The sequence below is a fragment of the Varanus komodoensis genome, unplaced genomic scaffold (assembly GCF_004798865.1).
Source record: "Varanus komodoensis strain SLA01 unplaced genomic scaffold, ASM479886v1 scaffold38, whole genome shotgun sequence".
In the NCBI taxonomy this organism is placed as follows: domain Eukaryota; kingdom Metazoa; phylum Chordata; class Lepidosauria; order Squamata; family Varanidae; genus Varanus; species Varanus komodoensis.
In genome coordinates this window covers 8677051-8688628 of record NW_025335909.1, presented here as the reverse complement: position 1 = coordinate 8688628, position 11578 = coordinate 8677051, and the positions used below count along the sequence as shown (strand labels likewise).

Here is an 11578-nt window from a genome sequence, read left to right as displayed (position 1 = left end):
GAGCACCCCGTTGTCGGATCAGCTGCACTTTGTGTTGGCTTAATGATAGCAATGCCTGCAGTGTTACCTTCACCCCGCACCCCAGTTATGCCCCAGCTCTTGCGGCTTGACGGATCGACCCCCCTCCGCTCCCCATTGCTTCACCTGCTTTGTTCGCCCCGGCACCCCAATCTCCACATAGCTGGAGCCTGTAAAGTGCATTTATCCCTCCTCCTCCACCGCCCTTGACTCTTCAGCGCACCCCTGCTTCTTTTCCAAACTCTCCATTGTGGCCCAAGTCTTCCCAATTGTTCTCCATCTCTGTGGCACTCCTTGCTATAATTGTTGCCTTTGTGAAGACCTCCACCATCCTGGCCTGAGCTACTACATGCCCCATGTTCTGGACGGCTTCGAGCAGTGTCCCATGCAACTTCTATTAAGCCCCTTCTCGGAATGGCTTGTCGGCAGGCCGGTCAACTTTATCCTTATTGCAGACTGATCCTCTTCTCATGCATGACAACACCAACAGATCTTCCTTGAGAGTAGTTTCATCGCGCTCGGCCTTGTTGTGATTTTCTCTGAGGTGCAGCCGCAAGGTTGCAGGCAAACCGCTGAAGCTCCCGAGGCTGAGCCGCATGCCTGCCCAGTGACTTGTACGTGTGAATGAGCTGCAGGCATGGCAGGCAAGGCCTCCGTGCCAGCTGCTGCGGCCTGGAGAGCGGTGCTTTTTGGTGCCAGTGAGTCACAGGTTCAGCTGTGTGTTCATGCAGTCCGACAGAACGGTGGAAAGTCATGGGAGTTGCTGGAGGAAGGATTCGTGCTGCTCGCTTGTGAAAAGAACGACCCCACAGAACTGCACGCAGGGTAGAAAACTAGCAAAGCCAGGAAGGAGTAGAAAGTTTTCTGGCCCAGTGTGTGGGTTTTTATTTGCAAGGTTTTTTATTTCTGCGGGAGTTTTCAGAGAGGACATCAACGTCCTGCAGCACAACAGGAGGCTGGCTCTCCTGCCTGTGCATTCGCCTGTGTGCGTAGGCTTAGCCCCAGGCACAGCAGTAAAATGTACAGGTTAGTGTAAATTGGCTTCAAGTTCCTTCTCAAGAGTGCCAACCTCTTCCAATATCTCTCCCCCGCACCTCACTTGGTGCGGTTCAGCCAGCTTGGGCGCTCTTTTTCTTGGTAGAAAGGCTGGGTATGAATCAAATCAAATTGATAAATAAATAGTGGTTATGAGAGTTGATCCCATTCTCTGACCCCATCCCTGGATTGTTAAGGTAAACTTGGGAATAGGGCAGAGATAGGCCCTTGAAGGTGGGGTTAGGTAAAAGCATAATAATATATGTGGCCTCATAGTCGTATTTTATTCTAGATCTCCTTAAACCAAAATCTTTTATGTGTATTGAGATTGTTTAGGGCTTTTAATACTTAAAGCTTCTTCTGTTTTTTCCTTCAGTTGGAGGTTGGCAGTGATGAAGAACGTAAACTGAACTTGAGGTAAGGATAAGCTAATTAAATTTTTGCTTTAGAAATGGTTTTTGGCGTCCTTTTACCTGCTTGGCTTTATTTCTTGCTGTATGAGACGTTGATTCTGTGTGAAGTGGAGGTTGGGGTACACCCAAGGAGCTGGGAATTACTGCTGAATGGGTGGTGGTTGGCTCTCTCTCTTTCACACTACTTCAGTCAGTCAATCGTTGCCGTTTTGTGCAAACTTTAGTAAGTTTGAGGTGCAATTTTGCATATGCTAATGTTATATATACACCATATGTTGGCGTGGTTCAGATAGGAAGCTGGTTGCATAGAACACTGTACAGCTAAGTTTTCTTACCTCTGTGTCTCTGAGGAAAGAGGATGCATGAACACAACCTTCCAAGCAAGACCAAAAGAGTTAGCAGCGTGTAAAATGGTTTCCGTTCACAGGGGCTGGGGAAGGAGAGACAGATCAGTGGTCTCTCTCGCCGGCCCCTGCTTGGTCTCTGTCCTGGATGTGTGAGAGGGGGCCAGGTCTCCCTGATGGCCGGCCGACTGCGTTTCTTCCTGGATGTGCCCAAGTTTTGCCTCCCGCTTTTGTCTAGCACAGCAGAGCAGTGGGACTGTGGCAGATGGTGGAGACACCTCTCCGGCGTTTCCCATGGTTTCTGTACCACATGCGCAGCAAAGACCTGCTCTCCGTTCCATTCAGCGCTGAAGTGCGGTGGGCTGCTGGAGGAAGGCTGAGGCACAGTCTTCCTCCTGGGCTTCCCACCAGGGGTTCACATCGGACAGCCAGAAAGCAAAATGCCTTGCTCCCCACTCAGCAGCAGCAGGTTGGGCAGACCACGCTGTTGGCTCTTCGGCAGCCCACTCTCGCCGGGATTAAAGGCCGCCTTGCCTGGGGTGACCAAGTGGCCGGCTGGAGAGGGGCTGCAACAGGGTTGTGGGATGGGGCTTTCCCCACCTCGGCTGGCGTGTGCAGTGCTGAGACACAAGTGGGTATCAGTAATAAAAATACACGCCCATGTTACTCTTCCCTTTTGAAAAAATCCTGCATGCTATAAAGGACGGAGGGATTTCCTCCCCTAACACAGAGACAACTGAACTCGCACGGAAGGCTTTGCCTCTGTAACGCCATAGCTCCCTTCTCCGTCTCTGGGTTGTTCTTAGATGTCCCGTGACTGATCCTCGCTTTGCAGTGCTTTCCTTTCCTCCGCGGCTGACAGCACCTTGTGTGTGGGCCGGCCATGCTTCCTCCGTGGCAGGAATGACCAGCAGATTCTGGGCGCTCCTGAACTGAGTCGATGAGTTTGGCGGCAGGGCTGTTTGCAAGCCTCGGCTGAGCACGTGGCCCGGCGCAGTCGCAGGTGCGAGGTCTGTGCTGGCATCTGCCCACCTGCTGTGGCATGTGCCACCAAAGAGGTGCTCGCGTGCGCCTCGTCTCCTCCCTCCCCACCCCTTTTTAATTTCCCCAGGCTTTTGAGCCACAGTTTTAATCCTGCCGACTGTTTTATGCTGTTTTTGTGATTTGTTTTACTGGCTTTTAGCCACCTTATATTTTCTCTATTTCCATTTTATTGTTTTCTTTTTTAATGACTGCTCATGGAATGTAATTGAAGCACGGTATAAAAATAGCTATAATGAATAAAAATAGGTGAGGGAAGGAAAGCAAGCAATTCATGTATGGGAACTTTACAGTTTCAACCTTGTATTTTTTAATTGTATTTCATCCTTCCTTTTTTTCCCTCAAGGTGCCCAAGGCAGCTTACATGGCCCTCCTCTCCATTTTGTCCTCATAAGAGCCCTGCGAGGTGGGTTAGGCTGAGAATGGTTACAGGCCTGAGGCCACTCAGTGATGTGGTAGAGGAAGGGAAGTCCCACCTGAGCTGATGGAGGGGGGCAGTCTTTCCCCCTCTCCCCTCCCTTGCAGCCAGTTGGAAAGACGGTCAGCAGATGCGCACATTTAGCCCAGTGCAGCCGCCCCCAGCCTGGAGCTGTCCAGGCGAGCACACATTTCCACATGTACAGATAATGCATCATCTGTATTATGTTTCATGTTATTTATGTAAGCCGTCCCGAGGCAATGCGATGGGACGGCATACAAATGCTCTAAATGAAATAAAATAAAATAAATTTCCTCAGGGGAGATGGAGGCATCGGACAATCCATTGTGCCCACTGGCAGTGGGTGTTGCCCGTTGGGCCGCAGGAGCACCTGCTTCCCCCGGCCGCATGCAGTAATTATTAGTAGTAAAAACTTCCGGTCCCCATTTATGGCACAGCACAGTATTCGAGTGAGTCGCTGTGAAATAGCCTGAGGACTTTGTCTCCCGCCCCCCCCCCATGCGCTCAGGGGACGGTCTTGTTCAGAGCCACTGTAGCGGTGGCTCATCTTTGACAAGAAGTGGAAGGCGACGGCCATCGGGGGGCAGCCTCATCCCGTTCCTTGTCGAAGATGAGTCTTGACCCCAGCCAAGGCCTTGCTGGTTGCTTCGTTCGGTCTTGCTTGTCGGCAGAGCCTTGAGCGACCTTGCGGTGGAATCACCAGCAAAGCTGCCGCGTGGAAAGTTAGGCTCTTTTTAGAGATGCAAAAGCTCCTGGAGAGGAGGGACCTTCCAAGTGGATAGTCAGAAAGAGCAACTAAGCAGGTCCTGTGGTGGATGTTACAGTTGAGACAGGAAATCTCTATCCAGGAAGGATCAGAATAAGTTGTCGTAATTATTTATCAAAATATTTATAAACAGGCTTTTAGCCAGAAAGCTCTCAAGGTAGTATACAAAAGAGATGTAGAAATAATTTAATGAATAACAAGTTTAAAAGCAGAGTCCTGAAAATGTCCAAAGGAATAAAACCAGGCATCATTCCATGAAAAGCAACATCTGGAACAGAACAGAAATACCTTTGTGGGGTAACCCGAAAGTACATTATGAAAAGGCGGACCTACTCTCTCGAGGAAGTCAGTTGGTGTGCGGCGAAAGCACTGGGCCGGCTTGGTGTCCTTACCAGCCTGTGTGAAGAGGGAGAAACATTTAGCCACAACCAGCCACCTAAAGGTTTGGAGGGGCCAGGGGAGCACAGCATCAGGTTTCAGCTGCAGTCCTAGCCCAGGGTTCATCCAGCATTCCACCCGTGGGCCAAATTCCTCCCAGTTGGGAGGCGAATGGGCAGCCCCATGGGATGGCTTCCTTAGCCACTGCATTGCACTGCTGGCTATAAATTAACCTGCATTTTATGACACCCTCCCCAGTTCTTTGCACGTGTAATGCTGTCAGTTCAGAGTTGTGCATCCTGTCTTCTTTCCAGTCTAAATGTAGAACTTGACATTTATCTCTGCTGAAGTCAATTTTGCTAGTTTTGACCTAGCTCTCTATCCCGTCCAGCTTATCTTGAATCCGCTTCCAAGGTGTTCGCTCCCCCACCCAGTTTGGTGTGATCGGTAAGCAGCACACGCTTCCATTTCCCCTATGTGTCCACTTTGCATCTGAGCTCATCAGATAGTTTATGTCGCCGTTCTGGTCAAACATTAAGACTTTTTCTTAATGTGTCACAGGCTTGCTAGACAAAGTACAACACAATTAAAGACATTATAGAAATAACTTTCTAACAATTGAATGTTGCATTGCAAACAAGATGGGAGGTTAAGTGATGCCATATGCTGCAACCTGAATCGGTGCACTCCAGGACACGGGCGGAGGGCACGTGGCCCGGGCCTTGTCTCCAGTCCTCTGCCACAGGAAAGGAACTTTCCTCCCTTGCCACGCTGCTCACTGTTTTCCAAGCATTTCCATGGGAAGGCAGTCCACAGGGCATCGAGGCTGCTGAGCGTGCGGTGTCGGTTTTCCAGGCTCATCTGCATGGCAGACTGACACAGATGCTCTGGAGCCCACCGAGTCGCCTCCTTGTTGCTCGGAGTCAGCTGAAGTCAGGATGTCGCAACCTTGCCAGGATGTGATTCAGCATCCTGTTTTTGAGCCTCCAGCTCCCTGCTGACTTCAGCTGCAAGACAATCAGTCCTTGTGGCCCCTGGTGTGTGGCTAACCTCTCCGGCATGGCACTTGCTTTCTGTGAGAAGCCCTGTAGCCCCCTGAAACAAACGCCTCAAGTCTGTGTTCGTTCGCCCTTGAGTCAGAGCCCTGTGATGCCAGACTGTAATCATGACTTAAATTGTGAACCCCGCACCACACAACCCTGGTTTTACATAGCACATTCCATTTCCTAGTGTCAGGATTCGAAATGGAGGCTGACATTTGCCGGGACTGCTCCAGAATCAGTTTAATGCCAGTGGTGTGGCTGAACACCGCAAAGCCGGAGGTGCTGCTGGCTGTTGCCTCTTGCACCTTCTCTGTTCTGTACTATGGATTCCCCAGCCCTCCCTTTTCTCAGCTGGAGCCTTGTGCCCTGCAGCTCTGGCAGGCCTGGCCCCTGTGAGGAAGCATGGGCACCTGCAGGCAGCAGGAACGATTAAAAAGCCATGGAAAGTGAAGCCAGTGGGTGAGGGTCGTAAGGACAGGTTTGTCCATTTTTTTAAAAGACCTTTCCACCTGGAAGCGTTTTTGGGGAGTGATGGTTGTACCAATAATTCTGCTTACCTGACCTCGCTGGGGTGTTTGTCCTGTTCGCCTCAAGACGGAATCCCCTGCAGGTAGAGGAAAGTCCATTTTCACACCGTGCGTAATTTGGCCTCCATAATAGAAGGCCTTGGTCACTGGCTTAGATGACTTTCACAGGCACGTTCAGGAAGGGGGTGGTATTGGTGGCAAGTGGCTGAAATGACCGTCCATGTTCAGAGACGGTGCGCCTCCAAAGATCCATTGCTGCAAAGAGGGGATGACATTAAAGGGGGGGTGTTCCTTTATGCCATGTTCATGAAGGTATTTGGATGTTGGACCACATGAACCTTTGGTCTGATTTTGCAGGACTCCTTGTATTCTGCAGCTTCGGGAAGCAGCGGTGCCGGGGTGGGCCTCGCGAGGGGGCTACAGACCCCTGCAAGGTGCCGTTCTCTCACCGTCTTGCCCTTTCTTATCAGTATATTTTATTTCCACGGAGGGAGGGATGGTGTTCTGCTATTGGACACCCCCACCAAAGAGGACCTGGTGTGGGTAGCTACCCACCTGGCCTCTGAAGGAGGTTGCATCTAAAGAGGAGGACTGGATGAAGAGCTTGGAAGATGGGCTGGCTGATGGAGGAGGAGGTAGCCCTTGAGATGCCCTGCTTCCAGGCCTCACGATCAAAAGCAGGATTTTTTGTTGTGTGCTAGTGTGTGTGTGTGTGTGTGTGTGTGTGTGTGTTTTGAATAATCTAAGTAACTGTAAATACTAAGCACCGTTTTGAACATGCATATGGATGTACTGGTGCGCGATCTGCCCGGAGCGCTCGTTCTCCCGTGCTGGTTCCGTTTGTTTTCAGCAAGGCGTCTCCCCAGAAGACATTCCTGTGGATTGTGCCCACGCTGTTTAAGGCTGTGCGCTTGCTTGCATTCAAATGGCCATCCTTGAAAATAACTCCTTTGTGTCTGTACCTAGTATGCTGCATGATGGGGGAGGAAATATTAAACCCAGCTCCCCCAAAGGTAGGTCTGCAATCGAGCATCGCCGCCGCCTCCTTCCCGGTATGGAATCTTCACTTGTGGTGCATCTTGTGGCTGAGTTTCCTGACCAAAAAGCCGTGCAGATTGTAATCGTGATGAAGCAAATCCCAAGGTCACCCAGGCAGGCTTGGCAGGCATCGTTTGCAGTTCGTTCCTGCTGGGAAATCTGCCTTTGTGGGCTCCCTGATTGATTTCCTCTCTCCCCCCTCCCCCCTCCTTGTCCTGAAAGAGCTTTTGCATCTGGCACTGTGAATAGCCTGCAGTCTTCGAAAATGCTGTTTGGAATTCTTGGGCAGCAAATGCGGCCTACGCCTTCTCAGCCAAACAATACCCGCTCAGAAGGTACTTTTATTGACTGAGTGCTGCAGACATGTGGAGTAAGCCTTGCCAGTCGCCCTGGCTCATGGCCTGCCCTTTCAACTGAAATGCATTGGAGGTTACTTTGGGGCCTGATTGGATGCTGCCTCCAGAAAGGGGACTGCCTGGCCAAACTATCGACGAGCTCCACTCCATAACCGTTGGAGCTGCTTGCTTCAAGCATCCCTGAAGGGGCACCTGCAGTACTGGGTCTTTGCACAGGAATTTAACAACAAACTAACTGCCACTGGCCAGACCACAGCCCTCTGTTGAGCATCATGGTGGCCTATCCAGGAACGGAGCTGTGCACACTTGAAGATGCTTGTGAGAACTTTTCCTCTAGCAACTGTACTTCTGGATGTTCTGTTCCTTTCAAAGAGGATGTGCCGGGATTTCTCTTTGGAACAGTCTGCTTAGGCAAGGCACATTCTACTCTAAAACGTGGCCTAGGAATAATTTTAGGGTAGAGTTTAGATAAATTATGAAGCTTAGAGCAAGTAAATTATGACTTTGGGGGGGTATAATTAATGTTAAGTTAAAGTTTAAAGTTTTTGAACAGTGGCAGCGTCACAGTCTTCAGAGCACAAAAATGATCAAAAATCCACCGCTTGTTAAATACTGTAGTTTTCTGTGAGATCAGACCAAAGGTCCACTCTAGTCCATCACATTATTTCTGCCAGTGGTCAGCCCAGTGCCTCTGGAGGATCTCATGTGCATGTGCAGAGTGTTAGGGCAGCAGTCCTTCCCTGCTCATTTCTGTCACATGACCAGCAGTCATGTGCAGCCTTTTCACTGATTAATCCAGTTTTAAGGCCATCTGCTAGTGACCACCAGTGTTTCTTGTATTGTGAATTTCCAACGTGAATGATGTCCAGGTGGAAATGTAGAGGCCGGCAGGTGTTCAATTTCTTCCTTCATCCAGGGTAGATAAGGCGTCGCTCTGGGACCGGTCATTGAAACTGGCTGTAGTCCAGGCAAAATGACTGAAGGAGATCCACTGACAATCGAAACGGGCAAGCGGACGGTGGCAGAGGAGTGGCTCTGTGTGATCTTCCTTTAGCGACCCGCCTCTCCGTAGTTGATCTGAAGTGAAAATGGAGATGTCATGGATCAACCATATGGGGCTTTCTCCTTCAAAAGTGCCCATTCAGGGGAACTAAGGCTGTGATATGAACTACAGCATTAGCAGGAGTGAGAAGCTGCCCGTCGTAGCCCATCCAGGAGCCACATTCTTGGATGGTTGGACGAGGAGGACCAGTTCTGGCTTTGGAACTGGCACAGAAATAAGGCCACAGGAACACAGATGACGTCCTTTCTTTGCAAGAGAAGTGCTGAGAACCTGTGGGACAGCAATATTCATCATTACTTCACCGTATCTTGCTAGATGGCCCCAGTCTCTCTGGACGAAAGACCGAAGCAACAGCAAGCTGTTTGTATACCTAGAGTTCTCCCAGTAGTTTCTTTGGCCAGTTCAAAGGTTCTGTTGTCCAATTCTGAGCTCTGGCGATTCCATTCCAATGTGTTAATTTCCTCTCGCAGTTCCAGTTTGATACGCCTTTCCTTGCTCTCTGCTTTTTGCTGAGAAGCAGCTATTGCATTCTGTCCTGGGCCGGCAGCTTCCCTCCAAAGAAACAGGAGTAGAAGTGTGTCTTTCATATTCTCCTGTGCTCCTGGAATAGATCGTGCACAAGAAAGGAAAGAGTTCTGATGGTGCTTAAGGTATCTGCTCCTTTAGACCCTCTCCCAGCCTTCATGGGCACAGGTCTCCAGGTTGCCTTATTCTGGAATGGCCAGTGCTGCTTCATGGATTGACTCCGAATCGGAGAGACCCCAACAGATCCCAGTTGCTGTGCTGGGATCTCCAGAGTGCTTGGATTAGCGCCAATGCCACCGTGTGCCGCACTTGTGTCTTGAGGCTGGTTTCCTGACAGGACATGCTTTCTTCAGTGGAACGATGATAAAGGAGCTGCCATTCAAGGCAGCCAACAATAACAAAGCCAAGATGAAAACAAAAGGTTAGTTAAAACAGTAATAAAAATAAAGTAGAAGCACAGTTAAAAACAATAAAAGCGATGTATCTAATACCCTTCTGTCGCATCTTTTCTCTTGGTCGCATCCCTCCTGAGACCCCGCCGCCCTCCGGCATGTTTAGCCTCTCCCCGAGGGAAGACGCTCGGTTCCCCCATTCGCCGTGGTTGCCGCTCGCTGCTTTCCCAGGGCTGTGCCGAAAATAGCCATTCTGTGCCTCATCTATATGCTTCCATTGTGTGCTGTTATCTCAGGCTTTGGGCTCTTTGCTGCACGGCCCGTGGTGTTCGTTCAACAGAGCTTCTCTTGCTTTCTCATGTGCGGAGGATCCTGCTGCTGGCCGTTGAAACGGGCAAAAAGCTCACGCTGCCATGACATTATTCCTTAAGTGTGTGAAGTTCAAACGAGGAATGACTAGACTAGCTATGCTTCTTGCATGACAATGATGGCTTCTATATATGGTGCCCTGCAGAAATGCTGGCATTTGGCTCTTCTGCATTTGGTCATTCTACAACCCAGAGCTGAAAGAATTTTAGAGGTAGCGTTACCATTCGATGTACACAAAACACTCAAGGCTGTGGATGTGCAAAATGCTTTTATCGTAGCACAAGAGTTAAGTCAACAAAGAGCCTGGCCTTGTGGCTTCAGTTCCCACAGTCGCTATTTGGTAGAAGCACCTTTGGAAGCAGCTGCGGCTGCCTGTCTCATGAGTAAGCCCATCAGCTTTGCCCATCCGGATCCTGCCATGCGTGGCCATCCGTCCCGGCAAAACCGCCCCGGTTCCGTCGGCTCACGGGGGACCGTTCGTGAGCAGCAACTTCCAAGTCTTGCCACGGATTCTCAGCTTGGATCGAGTTCTGGGCTGAAGGCATTCTGAGAGATTCAGGTTCTCCACCCCGCCCTGCCCTGCCCCACCGACTTTAGTTGTGGGTCTAGGGTCATCCGTCAGCTGGAAAATGAACCTCTGCCCCAGTCCCAGGCCCCTGTGTGTGATCTAGATTTTTCTTTGGTCTCGCCCTATATTTGTCTCCATCTCTCTTCTTCTCAGCCCTGACCAGTTTCCCAGTCACTGCTGAGGAAGAGCATTCCCACGATAGGATGCGCCCGCCTCCATGTTTCGCTATGGGGATGGGGTTCTCGTGAGTGCTTGTCGGCTTTGTGTCGTGCATAACGTTTCACGGTGAGGCCAAAACGTTCAGTTTTAGAGCACAGATCCTTCTTCCACGTGCTCGCTCGCTCTGCCTCCCCCAGGCCTACGGGCTCTCCCGCCACCGAACTGCAGGCTCCAGGGGGCTTTGATATGGGTGTGTTCCAGCAGCGGCTTTCTTCTCACCACTGTCTTGTGGAGCACCTGGGTCCCGGCTGTCACAGGGACTTTCAGCTTCACATCTTCGCACAAGCGAATGCTTAGAAGTCCGGGGGGTGGAACACTTCGGCAAGGCATCTGTGCTGCGTCTCTGAAGCTTGTCTCCCGCAATGCCAGAACAAGCTGACCTGGTGGTCCCTGTGCATCTGCTTCTCAAATTGTGCTCAGCGAGGAGAGGTGCGGCGTGTCGCATAATACAGGTGTCCTCGGGACCGCTTCCCTCTCTCAAGAATGCTGTGCAGAATTAGCTGGGGGACGGGGACGGGTCGATCTTTCATCCGTCACTGTGACATTTATTAATCTGGCGAGGGCCCAGTGAATCTGAAGGGCTGCTTGGCGCCCGGCTGCTGGATTGCGCTTGTCTCCCGATGAAGCAAGGCGCTGCCGCTGTTTTGCAGAGGCTGTGAATAAGAAAGGCCCGTAGGAGGGGACTGGTTTGATGAGCTTCAGCTGGTTTCTCTCCCCCCTCTTTTGAAAGGCTTTCTTTCATCAGAGTATGGTAGGGCAAGTGCTTTTTGAGCCAGGATATCACCAGGGGTGGGGGGGGGGGAGTGTTCTGCAGCAGCATCAGACTCGGAGGGTTCTTTCTCCTTCACAGAATAACTGGTCAGGATGTGACTTGAGCACTTGGTTATGAACCTTTCTGATTTTGCTGAATTCTGCCTGTCTTTTGGGGCTGCACGATGCTTCTGCTGCTCAAAGAAGTCCCGTGCCAGGTAATATGTATGCAACATGACCCCGCTCCCCCCCATAGAAACTTCGCTTGCAGGGTGCTTCCTTGGTGCTCTTTAA

At 50.8% G+C, this 11578-nt stretch overlaps 1 protein-coding gene across 5 annotated transcripts in view; it reads left to right on the top strand.

The window, feature by feature from the left end:
* The first annotated feature begins 819 nt into the window (after window positions 1–819).
* The window catches only part of SSH1 (slingshot protein phosphatase 1), a 31226-nt gene continuing 20467 nt past the window's right edge, over window positions 820–11578 (top strand). For 2 of the 5 annotated variants that reach the window (XM_044440704.1, XM_044440700.1), the window contains exon 1: window positions 11377–11502. In XM_044440704.1, coding sequence (XP_044296639.1) covers window positions 11420–11502 — 83 coding nt within the window. In that variant the 5' untranslated portion in view covers window positions 11377–11419. Of the gene's footprint in view, window positions 844–1004; window positions 1045–1429; window positions 1471–6511; window positions 9408–11376; window positions 11503–11578 lie in introns of those variants that run through there. The other 3 variants (XM_044440702.1, XM_044440701.1, XM_044440703.1) reach the window with 3 other exon arrangements.